At 44.0% G+C, this 22,962-nt stretch overlaps 1 protein-coding gene across 3 annotated transcripts in view; it reads left to right on the plus strand.

Annotated features, from left to right (window-relative positions):
- The window catches only part of tnrc6b (trinucleotide repeat containing adaptor 6B), a 166,887-nt gene that overhangs the window by 32,679 nt on the left and 111,246 nt on the right, over positions 1-22,962 (plus strand). For all 3 annotated transcript variants that reach the window (XM_038783598.1, XM_038783599.1, XM_038783597.1), the window contains exons 4-5: positions 8,493-8,561; positions 11,577-11,647. In XM_038783598.1, the coding sequence (XP_038639526.1) occupies positions 8,542-8,561; positions 11,577-11,647 (91 nt within the window). In that variant the 5' untranslated portion in view covers positions 8,493-8,541. The remainder of the gene's footprint in view (positions 1-8,492; positions 8,562-11,576; positions 11,648-22,962) is intronic.

Raw genomic sequence — 22,962 nt, forward strand, 5'->3', positions numbered from 1 at the left:
ACAAAACAAGAGGGAAAATCGACCGTGATATCTAAGGAAATAAGGGAGAGTATCAAATTGAAGGAAAAAGCATACAAAGTGGCAAAGATTAGTGGGAGACTAGAGGACTGGGAAATCTTTAGGGGGCAACAGAAAGCTACTAAAAAAGATATAAAGAAGAGTAAGATAGATTATGAGAGTAAACTTGCTCAGAATATAAAAACAGATAGTAAAAATTTCTACAAATATATAAAACAAAAAAGAGTGGCTAAGGTAAATATTGGTCCTTTAGAGGGTGAGAAGGGAGATTTAATAATGGGAGATGAGGAACTGGCTGAGGAACTGAACAGGTTTTTTTGGGTCGGTCTTCACAGTGGAATGATAGAAATGAGGCTATGACAGGTGAGGACTTTGAGATGACACTAAGGAGGTAGTGATGGGCAAGCTAATGGGCTAAAGGTAGACAAGTCTCCTGGCCCTGATGGAATGCATCCCAGAGTGCTAAAAGAGATGGCTAGGGAAATTGCAAATGCACTAGTGATAATTTACCAAAATTCACTAGACTCTGGGGTGGTCCCGGCGGATTGGAAACCAGCAAACGTGACACCACTGTTTAAAAAAGGAGGTACACTAAAATTTCAAATAAATAAATAAATAAAAATGATATTCAATGTATCACAATTGGCTCAAAATAGTTATTTTTTTTCTCTTGCCAATTTTAAATAGGAATGTATAGGACCACGAAAAATAATTTCGAGCAATTGGCTGGTCCCAGGGATCAAGACACAATACATACAGTTCAGTATCTGCAATCCCTCATTTTATTCACTGACAACCTGGCCAACTCCTCAAAATTACTGTTGTTATCTGACTTGATTACCTCTCTAGGAATTCATTTGAAATATTTTGTGTCGCTGACTTAAATAATTCATTTGATTGTCCACTCACCATCTCCCTTCTGAGCTTCATGCTATGTTCTGGGCTCGTGGTAAACACTTTCTCAAAGTCCAACTTCATATCTTTAAGGATCTTGGGTCATTCTTTGAGTCTCATTTTGTCCAGTATACACAAATTGGATGTCTGTTGCCTCTCCTTGAAGCCAGATATCAGACAGGTAGCCCTTTAGTGCTTTTTTTCCCTAATAAAATGATGTCCATCATGCAATGTTACCAGAACTATTTTTTTGATTCATCTCAGAATGTGGCTGTTGGTGCCATTGTTGGCATTTACTGTCCAGCCTTAATTGCCCTGGCTTTGATACATCTTGCTAGGCCTCTTCAAAGGGCAGTTAAGAGCCAATAACATGGGTGTGAAATTGCATGCAATACTGTATAGACTTGGTATCACACCTTGTGATTCTTATTCTGTTCCAGGCACTGTACAACCCAGAACTTTAACAAAGTTTTGACAAAGAGACATCCAGTTGTGAAACGTTAGCTCCCTTCTCTTTTCACAGATGTGTCAGACGTGCTGTGATTGTGCAGCATTTTCTGTCTTTTTGTTAACCCAGAACCTATTTGGCTTATTTGCACGTGGCCTGTGCACTAATATTAGTAACATTGTTTTTCTGTGCAGCAACCTATAAAGTCCATTTTCGTTGTGATTTTCTCCAGTTCCATCTCCAGTTCCTGTTGAAAATGTGCAACTACTTGATCCCTGCTTGTTTTTTCAATAGTGTCAGTTTTTCATGTGTTATCCTTGATGTTGACTGTTGTCAAGTTATTTGACTGCAGGAAGCATCACGGACAAGCCAGATCCTATCCTCACTCAGCTCATGCCCAACACTTTGAACAATGGGGCCTTGGACGAGTTTTCCTTTTCCTAATGCAGGGCTCTATATTATTTCTACCACTGATCCAATTAATTTAATACAGATCAAGAATTTACTCTGGGATCTTCCTTTTCTGGTTAACTCAGCCATTTCCTGGTACTGCCTCGAAGGAGCTCTTTCAATGTTGAAGTAATTTACCTCGGAATTTTTACTTCTTCTTTTGATGCAATGGTAAATTTATGATATTCGGCCTGGAAATGAACTGTTAGACTACACCTTCCAGCATGTGCCTGGAATTAATCCAAAGCAGCAAAGACTTTGCGGGAATGTCGAACAGCTTCCTGCTCTAACAGCAAGAAAAAATGAGATAGTGACACCAGTGTATAGAGCATGAACTGGAGACAGCTGGTTGGAAGGAGTTACTGAGCCTGCATTGAATTAATATCAGTGGAAATGAATTATCGATGTGAATCATGCTTCAGTGATCATGTCGTTTCAGCTGTCTCTCTGTTAATTCCAATACTCTCATATCATGATTTAAGTTTTCCTGTGAATTTACATCATGAACTAAATATATAAGTGAGGAGTCTGTCTGTATTCTTAGCAAATACTGCAAGTTGTTTATCTAAGACTTTGCAGGAATCAACAGTGTCCTGTAGTTTGCTCAAGTGGCTCTTGTTCATGGATGAGGTTGGATTGCGACTGCTGTCAAGGTGTCCTCCTCGACTCAGTGGTTGCATTCTCGTGTGTTTCAATTTTGTTTTCATTCAGTCATGAGATTTGGACATTACTGGCAAAGCGAGCATTTATTATGCATCCAATTACTACTTAGTAAGGTGGCGGTGAGCAGCCTTCTTGTACAGCTTCAATCTTTGTGGTTAAGTGCACCCATAATGCTGTTAGCAACAGAATTCTAGGATTTTAATCCAGCTATGTTGAAAATGGCGATTTATTTGCAAGTCAGGTGATGGTGTGTATCTTGGAAGGAAACCTACCTGTCGGTGGTGGTGTTCCCGTGCACCTACTGTCCTTGTCCTTCTATGTGGTGGAGGTCTGGGTTTTGAGAGATTATTGAAGAAACCGTGGCAAGTTGCTCCAGTGCATCTTTTAGATGGTACACACTGTAGGTGTTGACAGAGTAAATGTTTAAGATGGTGAACTAAAGTGATATGAAATGTCAACCTAGATTATGTGCTCACCTCCTGGATACGACAAATGTACGCCCTGCCCAGTTGACTCTTCAATAACCTGCTGACTAACATCTGGGGCATGTGCATAAATTGGGGGAGTTGTCCCATGGGCTAGTCAGACAACAACCTGATATAGTTCCCCATCACTATTGACACTTCATTGAAGTTCTGAGGGAATGGTGTGGTGCTGGAGATGCCATCTTTTAGGTGAGACATTCCACCAAGGTCCTGTCTAATCTCTCGCCTGGGCATCACCGGTTCCATGGTGCTTTTTAAAGAAGAGCAGGTTAGTTCTTCCTGGTGTCCTAGTCAATATTTATTCCTTAAATAATGTTTAAAGCAGATTTTCTAGTCATGTATTTAATTGCTGTTTGCAGGATCAACCTTTGTGTAAATTGACTGCTGCATTTTGTGCATTATAATAGTGACGCTTCAAAATTTCTTCATCGTGAGCAAAGTGCTTTTGGACATTCTGAGGTAATGAAGATGACTAGAAATGCAAGTCTTTCTATTCCATCTTGTGAGACCACGTTTGAGCTGGGTGTTATCCCAATCCCGTCCCCCACTCCAGAGCATGGAGGTATTGACTCGTAGCCATGAGGATCTTTTGCCATTTCTTTCTCCACTAGTCGAGGAATGCAGATGATTTTGTAGCATCCCATTGCCTTTCAAATAGCACTCAAAAACTGAATCTTTTCTGCTCTATTACTTTTACTGTTTCTCCTTAATCTTATTTTATTTGCAGGAAAGGTAGTGTAACAAAATGGTTGCCCATTTGTTCTCACATCATGTACAATCCCATGTATTTTCATTAATTTTGCTGACCAGCCTGTGCTGCAATAATTGACTTTGGCAGTAGTTGAGAAACTAGACGTGGCCTTCACACGCGGCTAGTAAGAAGGAAAATGAGATTCTTGTTGCTGGTAACTATCTGTTGACGTCCCCTCTTCTTTCCCACCCTCCTCCCCAGGAATGTGCACCCATCAGGTGTGGACAGATCAAACACTGCTGTTATCCTCTGCATGATTCAGTAGCCAGCCTACATGTGCTGTTGAGTTTTGTACATGAGGAATGCAGGGCAACTGGTCCAAATGGAACCATACCTCCTCGTGAGACAACAGATTGAGTCAAGTGAAGAGGGCATACAGTAGAGCATATACCTCTGCAATGCTGTGTTAACTCTACGTTACTTACAATTATACAATTCCACCTCAAAGCTTTTCCCTACCTGGTTAATCATCTATTGCTGCCAAGTTGAAAATAAAATCTTTTTATTTAGAGATTCCATCTCACCAAGGAGGCTTCAGGTCATCCCCACCCAACACCCTGCTGTGAAAACTCTGCTCCCATTTTGACAGCTGTGATAAATTCCACTACTGAGCTTCCAGCACCTGAGTAGATTCATAACATTCTAAAACAATAAAAAAGGTTCTAAATAAAGCAACCCATAATCTTGTGTTTTTTTTCAAAAGCCAGTGCTCTATCTCCCAATGTTAACAGATCATTAACAATAAAATTCAAGATCTAGATCTGATTTTTCACTAAAATGAATCCATTCTTCTTTGAGCCATACCCAATCTGTGTACCAAGTTTTGCTGAAATCCATCTGTTGGTTTTTGAGAGATACTGTTTACATTTAATGAACATGGAGCGAAAACACTACCCTCAACCCACCTTCAGTGGCAGAGCTGAAAAGGAGAGGGAAAAATTCAAAGAGAAATATACAGGTTCATTGTTTTCTTTTCAATATCAGTTTAGGAAAAATGGAGTGTTAATGATAATCTTTGTTAAAGATAATTAAAGTTCTGCCTTTCTGGAGGGATAAAATAAGTGTCAATTCTTAATTTCAGCAGCAACTAATTGTCAAAATGCTGACCAGTTTTTGGCACTATTGCTCAGCATTTCAAACACATTTTTTTTTGTTATCAATTTAGAGTGCCCAATTCATTTTTTGCAATTAAGGGGCAATTTTAGCGTGGCTAATCCACCTACCCTGCACATCTTTAGGTTGTGGGGGTGAGACCCATGCAGACACGGGGAGAATGTGCAAACTCCACACAGACAGTGACCCAGAACCGGGATTGAACCTGGGACCTTGGCGTCATGAGACAGCAGTGCTAACCACCGTGCTGCCCTCATTTCAAACACATTTAACCAGAAAGGCTGGAACTCAAACTTAGTCAGCGTTGATATTTATCCATTTATCTCATTGAAACCTACAAAATACATAGAGGGATAGATTTACTTCCCCTGTTTGGGGAGTCTCGAACCAAGGGACACCATTTAAATGTTAGGGGAAGCTACTTCGGGCGGCGATGAGGAGAGTTTTAGAGGGTTGTGAATCTTTAGTATTCTGTACCCCAGAGCAGCCTGTGGAAGCTTGGTTATTGAGTGTGTTTACAGCAGAGATTGACAGATTTCTAAATGCTAATGACATAAAGGGGATAGTGTAGGGGAAAAGTGCCTGATCAGCTGTGATGAGGGAACAGGCTGGATGGGCTGAACAGCTTACTACTCCTATGATCCTATTCTGAACTTCTTTCTCTGTTTTAAATTTGGAAGTGGGAAAAAAAAAGAAAACTAATATTGTGTAGAAAAGGAGAATACTCTGGATTCTGGAAATCTGAAATAAGTGAAAATCTGGAAATACTCAGGTTATGCAGCATCTGTGGAGAGAAAAACAGGAAGAATTGAATGACAGAAGAGATTTTTAAAAATAAATTTATAGTACCCAATTCATTTTTTCCAATTAAGGGGCAATTTAGCGTGGCCAATCCACCTAGCCCGCCCATCTTTGGTTTATGGGGGTGAAACCCACGCAGACACGGGGAGAATGTGCAAACTCCACACGGACAGTGACCCAGGGCCGGGATCGAACCTGGGATCTCAGCACCGTGAGGCAGCAATGCTAACCCACTGTGCCACCGTGCTGCCCCTAAATGACAGAAGAGTTAGACTTCCAGGAGCATCTCCAGCAACAAAACAAGATATTAGTTTATTCTTGGTTTACAGACTGCCTGTTTGTGGTCCACACATGCATTTTCCAAAAGAGAGATCATTGGATTGCGATCAACAGTATGTGCATGCTCCAGTTTATTTTTCCTCTATCTGGCTGGTTTGACCCCATTTATTTTCTGCTGTTTCTAGTAAATGGCTATGAAATAATATATATGTTATAGAGTTACATCTTGAAGCATTTCACCTGCAAAGAATTACTTTAATGTGCACCAATGACTTGCATTCATATAGTTCCTTTAACAAAGTAAAATTTCCCATGCCCCTTAATTCACAAGAATCTATTAAATACATTTTGTCACCAAGACATGGAAGGAGATATTAGGACAGGTGATCAAAAGCTTGGTCAAAGAGGAAGATTTTAAGCAGCATCTTAAAGGTGAACAGAGAGATGGGGAGTTTTGGGAAGGGAATTCCACAGTTTGGGGCCAAGGCTTGGTGAACAATTAAAATCAGGGACAGACAAGAGCATACATGGTAGTCATTTTGAGCACAGAAATTGCAATTAAATGAATAGCCACTTGATAATTTTTGTGGCATTAGATGAGGCAAGATTTTGCTCGTCTCCAGATGAATGTCATGCTTCTCGTTATTGTGGGATTTTTTAAACAGCTAAACCTTAAGTTAGCATCTCCTTTATATTCTAATCTAAATGATGGCACCATAATAATTCAATGCTCTGAACAGCACTATAATGTTAGTCTAGTTTATGTGCTCAAGATGAAGAGTAGGGTTTAAGTCCACAATATTTTAAATATGTGGGCGTCGCTGGCAAGGCAGTATTTATTGCCCATCCTCATTGCCCTTGAGATTCTTGAACTGCTGAAGTCCATGTTGTATAGGTACACCCAGTGCTTTTAGGGAGAGAGTTTCAGGATTTTGACCTCGCAACAAAGAAAGAATGGTGATTATAGCTCCAAGTCAAGGTCATGTATAGCTCAGCGAGAGACTTTCCCATGCGTCTGCTGCCCTTGTCCTCCTAGAGGTCATAGGTTTCAAGGTGCTGCTGTAGGAGTGTTGGTGAATTCCTGCATTGCATCCTTCTAGATGGTATATGCTGCCGCCGCTATGTGTAAGTGAATGCTTAAAGGTGGTGAATAGGGTGCTAATCAAGCAAGCTACTTTGCCCCGGATGGTGTTGAGCTTCTTGAGTGGTGTTAGAGCTGCACTCGTCCAGGCAAGTGGAGAGTATTCTGTCAACTTGTCACTTGTATCTGGGCTGCACGGTGGCGCAGTGGTTAGCGCTGCCGCCTCAAGGCGCTGAGGACCTGGGTTCGATCCCAGCCCCGGGTCACTGTCGGTGTGGAGTTTGCACATTCTCCCCGTGTCTGCCTGGGTCTCACCCCCACAACCCAAAGATGTGCAGGATAGGTGGATTGGCCACGCTAAATTGCCCTTTAATTAAAATAAAAACTTGTCGCTTGTACCTTGTAAATGGCTTTGGGGAGTGTGGAGGTGAGTTTATTGGTGCTGAATTCCCAGCCTCTGCATTTATTTATTGATTTCCTTTTAAAAAAAATTGAGTAGCCAATTCATTTTTTCCAATTAAGGGGCAATTTAGCGTGGCCAATCCACCTACCCTGCACATCTTTGGGTTGTGGGGACGAAACCCACGCAAACATGGGGAGAATGTGAAAACTCCACACGGACAGTGACCCAGAGCCAGGATTGAACCTGGGACCTCGGTGCTGTGAGGCATCAGGGCTAACCCACTGCGCCACTGTGCTGCCCATGCCTCTGCATTTTTAAGGCTGATTCAGTTCAGTTTCTGGCTAATGATGATCTATGATGCTAGTGTGGGATTCTGTAACGGTAATGCTATTAAATGTCAAGATGAGATAGTTAGACTTTCTCTTGTGGAGATGGTCATTGCCCACCACTCGTGTGGCACATGTTACATGTCACTTATTAGCCCAATATTGTCCACGTGTTTCTGCAACCCTTCTGATGATGAGACTAACTAGCCAAGCTGGCATTAAGATGTGACACTCATCATTGACTAACTATGTCTCTCTCTCTCGTATGTAATGTAATAATAATCGCTTATTGTCACAAGTAGACTTCAGTGAAGTTACTGTGAAAATCCCCTACTCGCCACATTCCGGCGCCTGTTCGGGGAGACTGGTACGGGAATTGAACCCGCGCTGTTGCCTTGTTCTGCATTACAAGCCAGCTATTTAGCCCACTGTGTTAAACCAGCTGTAATAATTTAACCAGCAGACTATAGATCATGGATCTGTGGGGGTAGTACCGTCACCACCTCTTTGAATATTTTATTACCTGATGATGGCTCAGTGTCTTGTGTTTGCTGCCAGATCTCCCCTTGTCTACTTATCATCTTTTTTCCCTGTCTCTTACTTCCTCTTCTGCATGCGGTTCCTCTCTCCCTCCCTTTTCCCTTCCTGTAGCCACTTTTACCATGGCGTCTCTGTCTTGACTCTAACTCTTCCACCTTGGTGGTGGTTGAACCTATGGGCCCTGGTCTGTTATTTTGCTTTTTGAACAATCAGAAATGACTGATATTCTCCTGTTTCCAGGAGATGGAGAAGATGACAGAGGAGCTGCACATACTGACCAAGGAACAGAATGTCAAGACGGAGATTCGGGTAGGACATTCCTGTCACAGATGTACCTGAGGCTTTCCTTTCTATAGGAACTGAACTCCAGTAGTTCGTTCAATTCTGCTGTTACATTATTGCTTTGTAAAGTTTAGAATAGATTTCAGCTTTCATGCTGTTTTGTTTTTTGGTATAGAATGGCATAACAGTAGGATGCAGTGGATGGCTGTAATTACATGTGTTCTGGGAAACTGGCTGCTGGGAAAACAAAAAGGGTTTGTGGTTTCTTGAAGCATACCACAGAGACTCTGGGCAATATATAAACTTCTATCACTGTGGCAAAACTGGAGCTGTTGGTACCAATAAATGTTTAAGTTCTAATTTTGACTTTAACTATCGATGAGGTAACAGCGCTAATAACCTCCAAGCCCTTTGGAATTCAAAAAGACTAAACAGTACATCTTTTAAAACAAATTTACAGTACCCAATTAATTTTTGTTCCCAATTAAGGGGCAAATTAGTGTGGCCAATTCACCTACCTTGCACATCTTTGGGGGGTGAGACCCACGCAGACACTGGAAGAATGTGCAAACTTCGCACGGGCGGTGACCCGGGGCCGGCACAGAATCTGGGTCCTCGGTGCGTGATGCAGCAGTGCTAACCACTGCGCCACGTGCCGCCCCAGAAACAGTAAATACAAAACACAAATGGGATGGAGGTACTGGGGGGTTTTGAAGGCTGGATTGCCAGGAATCAGTAGACCGAATAAGGCAGTTTGGAAACCGCTGCTGTAATGATCTGGTTTAACAAGTCTGAATTAGGCGTGTCAGAATAGTAAAGGTGCAGAGCTTCAACTGACACTAATTGGGAGAGTATTCCATAACTCGACAACACTTAGATTGGACCATTTCAGTGGGCTTTCTGGTCTGATTTAGAGCATTAAGGTGCAGTGGCAGCAGCTGCTGTACTTCGAGTATACCCGTGGAGTGCCTGCGGCTCTTGTGATTTCAGTCCTTTCATCATATTAACTGCTTTAGATATACCTCTTAAAGTCTCTGAACAGGTCTTTTGGCACATAATAAACAAGTAATTCGTCTGTAAAAATAATGCAATGCAAGAGAAGTAGGAATTAGGTTGTTAGAATGCTAAGCTCACTATAAGCTATATAATATTTTGAACTCGAGATATAATGCAGTGGTATTTGAGTTAGAGTTCTAGTTCTGGTGAGACATGGATTCTGAACTAGATAGCCTACACTTGCTAAATAAACTATTTCTATATGTTGAGCTTTGTGCTGTGCTAGTGTTGTACCTGACACATGGATGGAGCTTGCACAGCCAGCAAATAGCCCCCAAAATAAAATTGTCAGATTTACTAACATGGGTGGATCATGAATCTGGTCATTTACTGAGGCCAGTACTAGTGCAATGTAACTGCCTATCTTAATTGCCACTGAGTGACTTGTGATCAGTGGGAATGGGTGGGATTCAATGGGGAGGGAGAGGGGAGTGGAGAGGAGATTATATACCATTAGTAACCTCACCCTATTTCTTTAATAGCAGTGTTGATGCAGGAGAGGGGGTTTATTGTGAGGAGGTGAAGTCCTGATGTTGACTATGAATACGGACAGCTGGAACATGTCACCCAACAGGAAACTCTTCATGTGGGACACTGTAAATTTGTGTACATTCTATATTATTGATGTTCGAGATAAGTTATCAGTTTCTACTCCATAATTTTTTTGTGACTGGCTGTAAGTTTACTAATGGCCTTCCACACTTTTTTAATTGAGTCTGCAATTTCTCTTGGAAATTAGATTTTTTTGTGTTTGTACGTATGAGGGGAAGTGCTCTCCAAACTTTACATAAAACTAAGCCTTTTTTGTAGCATTGCTCAAAGATCAATAGGAAATCCAAATAGCTATAGCTGGCCTGTGATATTGATTGATGCTTTGTTTATGACTTTTCCACGTGATTGTGCAAAGCATATTGAGAGAACATAAAGCATCCGAGTCTTGCTGAAGTCATGATCTGTCGACATTGTTCCATTGTCAATCCACCATCTCTGTTCACTTCAGTGAAGTTAATTAATAGATCTTGCATTTTGTCTGTAGTGGGATTGCCCTCTCTCTCGTACGTTCTCTCTCTCTCTCCTACAAAGAAAGTAGGCAGCCTTGCCAGAGAAAACCCCCTCAAGCTTAGAAGGAAGAAAGATTGAAACGAAAGCTTGAACTCCTGAAAGACCTCAACTGAAAATCATCATAGTGCATCGGAGATCTTTTATCTTTTCTTTCCCTCTATGTTGTCTCTGTACAATGGGGCGGGTTGGCTAAGGGGGATTAGGTAGTCAGTTAAACTTTTGTCAGTTTAAATATTTACTATTAAATAATAAAAGGTAATTTATGTTAAATTTACAAACTAGGTGACTGCAATTTACTTGGCTCAGCCAAGGTCCTTGGCTGTTTTTAAAAAAAACAAACATCTAACTTCATGTGTGTTGTGACTCCAGGTCAAGTGGGGTTGGAATTGACCTAACACGAGCGAAAGGGGTCATGACAATAAAGGTTCATCTTTGCTTTTGTGTACTCCACCTCCTGTTTATAAATTCTGTATGCCAGTAACTGTAGTAATGACTGTACTTTTATTATGGGAGCGGAGTTTAGTAAACAGGGATTGAAGTGGGAGTACAGCAGTGTAGAGGGAGTAGAGCAGTGTACAGGGAGTGGTTTGGAAGGTGCATCAGGGTGCAGTAAGACTGTTGGATCAGCAGTTTTCTCTGTATTTTTTTTAAGCTTTCCGCAGAGTAGAATCGCAAAAGTGTCATTGAGGGGGATAGATCATTGGTGAATCAATTCCAGAAATTTCTTTTTGTTAGACAAGTTACTGAGAAAAAACTGAAAATATGATCCCTGCAGTAAAGGGGCTGAACTTTAGAGAAAATTAAGTGATACAATCTACAGTGAAGGTAATTTAAGGGGGACCTCGACGAAGAAAATTACATGGATAAAGTTTGGAAAGGCTCTTTTCTGTTAATCTTGTTCACGCTTCCCTATTTCTGTTGCAGGCGGAATGTGAGGATGTTACCCGAGATGAACGCAATGACACATCTGAATCTCCCATCGAAGAGAGCAAGCAGTGAGTAATGAATAACCAAGGTGGTTGTATTGTCAGTTGGATTATTACAATTAATTTACTACCAAGCTGGCTCTCAAGAAAAGCATCATATCTTCAGATGACTTCATTTTGAACCATCCTAATGTTGATGCCATGAATGTTTGTTGTTGGGGTTGTTTACTTTTGGATGTGAGATATTGAGGCTGTCCGTCCAACAGTATGGATGAACGGTGGGTCTTTTATCTTGCCGGCCGGTGCGCACCTTCCCTGTCCCACCATCAGCCTCTGGGAAGATTAGACAGAATTCAGGATGCAACTTTAGAGCAGTTATTCATGATAAATATGATGTATTAGAAATGTAGGAAATAGGAACAGAAGTAGGCCAGGTGGCCTTTCGAACCTGCTCCGCCATTCAATGTGATCATGGCTAATCCTCTATCTCAGTGCCATGCTCCTGAGCTCTCCCTGTGACTGTTGACACCTTTAGAGACCTCTACTAGTGGTTTGGTCTCCACAGCCTTCTGTGGTAGAAAATTCCATAGGTTCACCACGCTCTGAGTGGCCTACCCCATATCGTGAGACTGCAACAACAACAAACACCCCCCCCCCCCCCCCCCCCCCCCCCCGGGAAATAACATCCCTGCAGTCTGTCCAGCAATGTCACCATTTTTTTTTCTTTAATAAACATTTTATTGAGGTTTTTTTGGTATAGTCACAACAACAATAGAACAATATACATGACACCATAAACAGTGCAAAAGCCATTTACCTCTTGTACAGGTCCAACCCTTATTGACCCCTTACTCTAATCTAAACTAATTTCCCGCAAAGAAGTCGACGAACGGTTGCCACCACCGGGTGAACCCTAACAGTGAGCCTCCCAAGGCGAACTTGATTTTCTCCAAACAGAGAAAGCCAGCCATGTCCGATAGCCAGGTCTCCAACTTCGGGGGCTTTGATTCCCTCCATGCTAATAGTATCTGTCTCCGGGCTAACAGGGAAACAAAGGCCAGAACATCTGTGTCTCCTCCTGGATTCCTGATCTTCTAACACCCTGAAAATCGCCACCTCTGGACTCAGCGCCACCCTTGTTTTTATCACCGTGGACATGACATCTGCAAACCCCTGCCAAAATCCCCAAAGCTTTGGACATGTCCAAAACATGTGGACATGGTTCGCCGGTCTTCCCGCACATTTTGCACACCTATCCTCCACCCTAAAGAATCTGCTCATCTGGGCCACTGTCATGTGAGCCTGGTGAACAACCTTACATTGTATCAGCTGAGCCTAGCACATACTGCAGACGCGTTGACTCTACTCAATGTGTCTGCCCATAGACCATCCTCTATCTCACCCTCCAGCTCCTCCTCCCACTTGCGCTTCAGCTCCTCTGTCTGCGTCTCCTCCGACCCCATAAGCTCCTTTATAAATGTCCGAGACGCTCCCTTCTCCGACCCACCCTCTGGAAACTATTGTCCTGAATCCCCCTTAGCGATAGGAACGGTAAGGTTGACAACTGTTTACGAAGGAAGTCCCGCACCTGCAGAAACCTGAATTTGTTTCCACTCGCCAACCCAAAGTTTTCCTCCAACGCCCTCGTACTCGGAAAGCTCCCCTCTATGAACATATCCCCCATCCTCTCAATTCCCGCTATTCGCCATAACCGAAACCCCCCCCCCCCCCGTCCGTCCGTCCGTCCGTCCGGCAAACCGGGGATTATCACAGATTGGGGCCCTACCGATAGTCCCACTGCTCCCACATGCCACCTCCATTGGCCCCAAACTCTCAGGGCCGCCACCACCATGGGGCGGATGGGGTACGGCGCCGGCGGGAGCGGCAGAGTCGCAGTTACCAACACCCCCAAACTGGTGCCCTTGCATGAAGCCGCCTCCATACGCACCCATGCCGACCCCTCCCCCACCACCCACTTCCTGATCATGGCTATATTAGCCACCCAGTAATAGTTGCTACAATTTGGCAGCGCCAGCCCACCATCTCCCCGACTCCGCTCAAGCATTACCTTCCTTACTCGCGGGGTCTTGCGCGTCCAGACGAAGCCCGTGATCACTCTGTTGACCCGCTTAAAAATGGACCGCGGAATAAAGATGGGGAGACACTGAAATACAAATAGGAATCTCGGGAGGACCATCACCGTCACCGTTTGCACCCTCCCAGCCAGAGACAACGGACGCGCGTCCCATCTCCGAAAATCGTCCTTCGTTTGGTCCACCAGCCGGGCCAGATTCAATTCATGTAGCCGGTCCCATTCCCGTGCCATTTGGATGCCTAGGGTCCTAAAGCTTCCCTTTTACTAACCTAAATGGCAGCGCTCCCAGTCGCCTCTCCTGTCCCCTCGCCTGGACCACAAACATCTTTCTCTTTCCCATATTAAGCTTATACCCCGCAAACCAGCCAAATTCTCCGAGAGTCCTCATGCTTTCTTCCATTCCCTCTTGGGCTCTCAGAGCAATTGCCAACGGCTCTATAGCCAGTGCAAACAACAGTGGGGAAAGGGGGCATCCCTGTCTCGTCCCCGGTGTAGTCTAAAATAGTCCGATGTTGACCTATTCGTCCGTACACTTGCCACAGGAGCCTGATCCAGTAACCTGACCCAGTCAATAAAGCCCTGCCCAAATCCAAACCATCCCAGTATCTCCCACAGATCGTCCCATTCTACACAATCAAAGCCTTTTCTGCATCCATTGCGATCACTACCTCCACCTCCCTACCTTCCGGGGGCATCATGATCATATTTAACAGCCTTCTTACATTGGCCACCAACTGCCTGCCCTTAATAAACCCCGTCTGGTCCTCCCCTATAAAGTCTGGAACACAATCCTCGATGCTGGAGGACAAGATTTTGGCCAGCAACTTGGAATCTACATTCAACAGGGAGTGGGCCTGTCGGACCCACCCAGCTCCGGGTTCTTGTCCCGCTTAAGAATTAGTAAAATTGTTGCCTGTGACATCGTCGGGGGCAACACCCCTCTTTCCCTTGCGTCATTGAACATCCTCAACAACACCGGCCCCAATATCCTCGAGAACTTTTATAAAACTCCACTGGGTACCCGTCCAGTCCCGGGGCCTGACCCGCCTGTATGGTCTTCAAGCCCTCCACTATCTCCTCATGCCTGATTGGGGCCCCCAGCCCTTCTACCAGGTCCCGGTCCAGTTTTGGGAAATTCAGCCCCTCCTAGACGCGTCTCATCCCCTCCGACCCCTTGGGGGTTCCGACCTGTACGGCCTGTTGTAGAAATCCCTAAAAGCCTTATTCACCCCTACTGAATCACTAACCAGGCTCTCATCTCCGTCCTTTACTTTCCCTATCTCCCTAGCTGCCTCCCTCTTCCCAAGCTGCTGTGCAAGCATCCTGCTGGCCTTCTCTCCATGTTACAACGTCAGAACTTTACACGTTTCAATTAGGTTCCCTCTCATTCTTCTAAATTCCGGTGAATACGACAATCCTCTCATCCCAGGAATCAGTGTGTTTCTCTCGCAAGTATATAATTTCTTAGATAAGGAGACTAAAACTGCATTACTCCAGGTGTGGTGCCACCAAAGACCTGAATTATTGCCATAGAATCCCTACAGTGCAGAAGGAGGCCATTCGGCCCACCGTGTCTGCACCAATCCTCCGAAAGAACACCCCGCATAGCCCTACTCCTCCCATCTTATCCCCGCAACCTCATAATCCCGCCAACTCTGCACATCTTTGGACACTAAGGTGCAATTTAGTATGACTAATCCACCTAACCTGTAGAGCTGCAGTAAGATAGCCTTGCTCTTTTACTCCAGTCTTCTTGAAATGAAGGCCAACTGACTATCACTTGCCCTTCTGACTGCTTCCTGTACCTGCTTGCTTGCTTTCAGTGACGAGTGTACTTGGCTATCCAAGCCCCTTTGTAAATCAACGTTTCCCAATCTATCACCATTTAAATTATGTTTCTCCGTCCTAACTTCATGTTTATCCATATTATACTGCATCTGCTGTATATTTGCTAATCACTCAGGTGTCTAAATCTTTTTTCAGCCTCTTAACATCCTCATCACCACTAGCCTTCCCACCAAGTTTTGTGTCATCAGCAAACTTGGAAATATTACATTTGGTTCCCTTATTCAAATCTTTGATGTATATTGTGAAACACTGATCCCTATGGCACGCCATTATTCATTGCCTGGCACACCAAAAAGACCCATTTAGTACTACTCTCTGCTTCCTGTCTGATGGCCAATTCCCAATCCAATAGATCCCATCACATGTGCTTTAATTTTGCACACTGACCTCTTAAGTGGGATTTTATCAAAAGCTTTCTGAAAATTAAAGTGCACCACATCCACTGGTTCTACTAATTATCTTCTCGAGACATTCCAGGAGATTTGTCAAACATGATTTCCTTTTCAAGAATCCATGGTGACTATTTTCATACAATACCAGACCGCAGCAGTGGCGAGAATACGGACCGAAACCCCAATGTTTTAGTTTATTTTGTAAGACTGTGCAGACAGAATGATTTGCTCCAGGAGTGATAAATAGGGCTTTTGTATTTTAAAACAAAACTTTATAATGAATGCAATATTAAATTTAACTTTACACCCTAAATGAACCACTTCCAGTACCCCTTATCACTAACATTCAATTCCCCATTAAACAACAAGAAATTGAACATACAGCTCTCAATCCAGCTTAAAAATCAGCAGGACATAGAGTAATACTTGCTTTGCAGAACAGATTTGGGCCTGGGTTAGAACCCCTGCAGACTCTAGCTGAATGTCTTCAAAAAGCTGTTTCAACTGGGTTGTTACAGCTGCTCCCTTGTCTTCAGACAAGACCGTTCTGCATAAAAATATTAGTACTCTTTTTAAAAAAGTATCCTACTGGGAAAGAAAATTACCGTTTATTGTCTTAAAAAAAAAACAAGGGTTACCAGATCAGACTTCAACTCATCTCTCCAAAAGATTTTTCAAAAATGCTTCTCTCTCGCTTAGCTCCACCTAGCGCTGACATCATCTCCTCCAGCTGAAAAACAAATTAACATTCCAGGGATTGAAAGCACATTAACTCTCCAGGGACTGTCCCCAGTCAAACCACAGCACGTTAACCCAGATTGAAAAACACATTCCTCCGGTCAATTTCACCTTCTGGCTGCCAAAAACTTGCAGGACTTGCCAAACAATCCTTTTTTTTAAAAAGAGGACTACTCTAACCCCAGGTTTATAACCCTTAAATTGCCCAAAACATTTATAATCCAATTTTCCTAAAATCCTCCAAATGCTGTTGATATTTTCTAAGTACCTTTTATTGCATCCTTTATAATTGACTCTAGTGTTTTTCCTACAGCTGATGTTAGGCTAACTGGGCTAAAATTCACTGTTTACTCCCTCCTGCCTCTTTTAAATAGTGGAAACATAGGAACAGAAGTTGATCATTAACAATCAAGTCTTACAACACCAGGTTAAAGTCCAACAGGTTTGTTTCAAACACGAGCTTTCGGAGCACGGCTCCTTCTTCATTCACCTGAAGAAGGAGCCGTGCTCCGAAAGCTCGTGTTTGAAACAAACCTGTTGGACTTTAACCTGGTGTTGTAAGACTTCTTACTGTGCTCACCCCAGTCCAACGCCGGCATCTCCACATCATTAACAATCAAACCTGTTCTACCATTGTGGCATGTCTCTTCAGCTCCGTATACCTTAATATCCTCTGAATATGTGGAAAACTGGTAACCCAAGTAATAAATTGGGGCTGGTTTAGCACAGGGCTAAATAGCTGGTTTTTAAAGCAGACCAAGGCAGGCCAGCAGCACGGTTCAATTCCCGTACCAGCCTCACTGAACAGGCGCCGGAATGTGGCAGCTGGGGGTTTTTCACAGTAACTTCATTTGAAGCCTACTTATGACAATAAGTGATTTTCATTTCATTTTAAATGGTGTATAGCTGTTGAAATAATACTACAAAAAGACTCCTGGACTGAGCCCTTTTACTACATATCCAGTTGGAATTATTATTTGATTTTACTTGTTTCCTTGATCAGTAGAGTGAAATTACACTCAGTGATTGCTTCAGTATTGTGCTATGCCAACACAAGGCCTCAGGGTGTTTAACAAGGTCTTTCTTGCAACACTCTTAGTTAGTAGATGTTCCAAGTGGTAGAGTAGAGTCCTAGGTGAAACCATCTTCAGTGTTTTCATCAAAGACCTTCCTTTCATCATAAGATCAGAAGTGGGGGTATCCACGGATGACTGCAGTGTTCAGCACCATTTGGAACCAAATGCAGCATGACGTGGACGTCATCCAGGCTGGAATGACAAGTCGCAAGTAACATTGTGTCACACAAGTGCCAGGCAATGACCATGTCCAAAAAGAGATTGCCCCTAGACATTCACTGGCATTACTGAGTTCCCCACTCTCAACATCCTGACATTGACCAGAAACTGAACTGGACTAGCCATATAAATACTGTGGCTACAAAAACAGGTCAGAGACTAGGAATCCTGCAGCGGGTAGCTCTCCACCTGACTCACCAAAGTCTGTCCACCATCTCCAAGGCATAAGTTAGGAATGTGATGGCATACTCTCCACTTACAGATCCAACGACACTCCAGAAACGTGACACCATCCTGGACAAAGCAGCCCACTTGATTGGCACCCCATCCACAAACGTTCACTCCACCACTGGCAAACAACGCCAACGGTGTTCGCCATCTACAACATGCACTGTAGGAACTCAACAAGGCTCCTTAGGCAGCATCTTCCAAACCAACGACCACTACCATCTAGAAGGACAAGGGCGGCAGATACATGGGAACCCCACCACCTGCAAGTTCCTCTCTAAGCCACTCACCTTCCTGACTTGGAAATATATTGGCCGTCCCCTCACTGTTGCTAGGTCACAATTCTTGAATTCCCTCCCTAACAGCACAGTGGGTGTACCTATGCTACGCAGCGGTTGAAAATGGCAGCTCATCACCACCATCTCGTGGATAATGGGTATGGGCAATAATGTTGGCCTCGCCAGCGATGCCCAGATCCTGCAAACAAATTTTAAAAATTTTAATTGAGTGATCAACCGTATGATTTAAATACTGATCTTTAATGTGTACTGCATTCTGCAACTTTCAAATATAGATAGAGTGAAACATATCATGTTGATCCCTGCTCTTTCTGTCGTCTTATATCTCTGTCTGGTCTGATTGAGTTTGGAATAGCCAGAGTCTCGGATACATTCCAGCCTCTATTTTTGGACAAAAACTGTAATTAAAAGTCTGCTGTATGATGAGGGTAGAAATCTGTGTTAAATTTGCTTAATCTCACTGCTTGTTGTGCACATCAGGAGTGCATAAATGGCCAGCTGTGTTCAAGGTGATGGTTGAAATCCTTATCTGCCTCCAAGAGTGCCAAAGTTTTGAATAGGGTTTGAACTATCTGATTTACAGCCACATTTAATGTTCTTGTCATTTAGGCACATGTTCTGTCTACAAACGAGAAGGGATATTATAAATTGCTCTCAAAATGGCTTTCACAGCCAGACTGTGGGGCTGGGAGTGGATGCTGGTTAGCACAATTGGCTTGATGGATAGCATATGGATTACATTAACACCCAACAGCAAGGGGTTGCCTCCTTGTCCTATATGTAGTAAAACAAAAATCATGGCAATGTGCTGTGGTTCATGAATAATTGCCAGAGACCTTGCTTTGGAAGAAGAATCTGCTAGACGAGCATGCATCGTATTTACAGAACTTGTGGTGGCAGATGGCCTCAAGCTGGTTCAATTCTCTACTTTGTGCACTTTGCTTTGCCCTCGTTTGTGATGGAATTGTTCTGTCTCCCATTCTTTCTCGGCCCTCAAATCAATGCAACTCCTCTCTGTTTAAATGTATGGGATGTGGGCGTCGTGGGCTGAAAAATAAGGGTAATGTTTGTGGAAGGGGTAGCAATCGAGCTGGTTGCTTTGTATGTGTGATGTTGGACTTTTTGAATGTTGTTGGAGCTGCACTCATCCAGGCAAGTGGGGAGTATTCCATCACACTTCTGACTTGTGCCTTGTAGATGGCGGACAGGCATTGGGAAGGCAGGAGTTGTGTTACTCACCACAAGATTCCTAGCCTCTGATCTGCTTTTATAGCCATTGTAGTTATATGGCCGGTCCAGTTCAGCTTTTGGTCCATGGTAACCCCCAGGATGTTGATAGTGCTGATTCGGCTAAATTAATGCCATTGAATATCAAAGAGTGATGGTTATATTCTCTCATTAGAGATGGTCATTGCCTGGCATTTATGTGTTTTTGCTGCATTTGGACATGGCGAATGATTCTGTACATTGTGCAGTCATCAGTGAAGATCACCACTTCTAACCTTGTGATGGAAGGAAGATCATTAATAAAGCAGCTGTCGATGGTTGGGCCTAGGACACTACTCTGCAGTGATGTCCTGGAATTGAGATGATTGACTTTTAACCATCTTCCTTTGTGCCAGGTGTGTCTTCAACCAGCGAAGGGTTCCCCCCGATTCTCATTGACAGTAGTTTTACTAGGGCCCCTTGATGCTTTACCTTGATGTCAAGGGCAGTCACTCTCACCTCACCTCTGGAATTCAGCCCTTTTCTCATTTAATCGAGGGCTTGTGCAACCTCAACTTTATATTGCTTACTTTTAATTTATCTAGTCTTTCTCTACTCGGTAAATATTCATGACCTTTACCATCAGGGACTGCCCATTTCCCAGGTGCAAAGATCATCGAAAAGGGATGAAAACCTATTGCCTTGGATTTATTATGTTCGCGGACTAGGCCCCAACAGTTGCTAGGATTCTGGGCAGACACCCCAATATTCTATTTAATCTGTAAGACTGTGGTAAAGGATACTTCATTCCAGGAGTGATTCCATGTGCAAATATAGATATGGTATATTAAAACAAACTTTATTACGAACACAGGATTAAAATAACTTGGACACCATAAAGAAAATAGCTTATAATTACCAGTTGAGCAATACTTAACAATGACAATGAAACACTGAATCATTTTTTGTTAAATTCCAATTAAGGGGCAATTTAGCATGGCCAGTCCACCTGCCCTGCACATCTTTGGGTTGAGGGGGTGAAACCCACACAGACACGGAGAATATGCAAAATCCACACGGACAGTGACCCGGGGCCGGTCATTGAACCTGGGTCCTCGGTGCTGTGAGGCAACTGTGCTGCCGTGCCACAGAAACTGCTGGTCTGTCCACAGTCAAATCTTTAATTGAACTCGACGCCTGACTGCTTTGGCTCCAGGCTCCCCCCTTAAACTACATCATCTTACTAAAGTCAAACACAATGGGCAGGATTCTCCAGTCCACTAGCTGCGCGTTTCACAGCCACGTGCGGTTCGCTGGCGTTGGGATTCTATCTTTCCACCGATTGTCAATGTGATTTCCCATTATAACTACCCCACGCCGCCACGAATCCCAGGCTGGTTGAATCGTAACGATCGGAGAATTCCAGCCAATGTCTCTAATTATGTACTCCCCAGGGAACCTTGGGCGGGATTCTCCGGGAATCGGCGGGGCGGACAGAAACGGCGCAGTGGAGTGGCGTGAACCTGTCCGGCGTCGGGCCGCCCCAAAGGTGCGGAATCCTCCGGCGCCAGAGTTGTTTGCGTCCCACCGGCTGGCGTGGAAGGCCTTTGGCGCCGCGCCAGCTGGGGCCGAAGGGACTCCGCCGTCTGGCGTGGGTCCATGCATATGCGGGAGCGTCAGCAACTGCTGACATCATCCCCGTGCATACGCGGGAGGAGGAAGGGGGGGGGGGGGGGGAGGAGGGGGGTTCACCCTCGCACCGGCCATTGCGGAGGCTTACATGGCCGGCGCGTAGGAATAGGGTGCCCCCACGGCACAGGCCCGCCCGCGGATCGGTGGGCCCCGATCGCCGGCCAGGCCACCGTGGTGCCCCCCCCCCCCCCGTGAGCCCCGAAGCCTGCCCGCGGCGCTAGGTCCTGCTGGTAAGGGACCAACTCCAATTTACGCCGGCAGGACCTGCATAGAACGGGCAGGACTTCGGGGTCGGAGAATCCCGCCCCTTATTTCTATAAACAAAATTCCATTAGCTCATTTACGATGCTTGCATTGCACTCTTGTAGCCACAAAGTTTGGCTTTTAAACCAGGACATTAAAAAGGATTACTACAGCAGATGCATGCACACACACCAGTTAGGTTTTAACCCTTACTGCACCATATACATATAATACAATATGTATCTGAAAATCCTACAATCATCACAGATTGTCTAGACTTCCCTGAGGGGGTAGAGCTGAGCTCACATGATACTTATGACCTTTTCCTGGGGTATCGTTGGCTGGTGGCAGTTGCTCGATTGGAGGCCTGTGCATTTCTCAGGCAGGCCGACCACAGGCAAGTTACAGTTGTCCTTTTCTCCAGTTCCCCTGCCTACCCCGGATGTAATTAAATTGCTGATCTGAGAGATTTTCAATTATGTTGAAATTTCCTGCAAGTGCCAGGCCCTGTCATGTGCTGGTGATCCCTGGACCTAGATAAGAGCAGTGTACTTCTAGGTGCACCGTTCCCGCTTGAAATGAAAAAATGAATGAAAATCGCTTATTGTCACGAGTAGGCTTCAATGAAGTTACTGTGAAAAGCCCCTAATCGCCACATTCCGGCGCCTGTCCAGGGAGGCTGGTACGGGAATCGAACCGTGCTGCTGGCCTGCTTGGTCTGCTTTAAAAGCCAGCGATTTAGCCCAGTGTGCTAAACCACCCCCTTTGTACTGAGGAAATCAGGACCTTGGAATATCTACTCCCTCTATTCTATCCAGCCTTGTATTGACATACATTGGCTTTTCATATGATCTATTATCCTACAAACTGCATCCTGGACCCCACCAAGATGTAATTCCCTCCAATTGATTTTGTCTGTTGGTGTAAAATTTTATCTCAAACAATCTCTGAATTATCTGTATAGTTGAAACTCTTGTCAGTTGCAGGTATATATGCTAAATTAGTATTATTTCAGACACACCACTGGCTAACAGTCATGTTTGTAAAGCACCAATTCCCAGTTGTACAGTAAAGCAGCGTGTTTTCCATTTGAGTGCATTGAGATTGATGAGAAAGTAGCTGCTAGATTTTGAACCTCCTGTTTACCCAAGATTCTGTCCAGTACAGATGTTTATCTATATTAATTATGCCAAGTGTTGGTTTAGCAACCCACCCTGTATAAAATTGCCTCAACAGTGCAAGGTGACAAGGGAAGGGCTTTGCATATCTTTTACTGAAGAAAATCTGTGTGGGTGTGTAGATAAAAGTGAATTGACTGAATTGGTGACTGAATTTGGAAAATGCTGAG

The sequence above is a fragment of the Scyliorhinus canicula genome, chromosome 23, assembly GCF_902713615.1.
Source record: "Scyliorhinus canicula chromosome 23, sScyCan1.1, whole genome shotgun sequence".
NCBI classification, from domain to species: domain Eukaryota; kingdom Metazoa; phylum Chordata; class Chondrichthyes; order Carcharhiniformes; family Scyliorhinidae; genus Scyliorhinus; species Scyliorhinus canicula.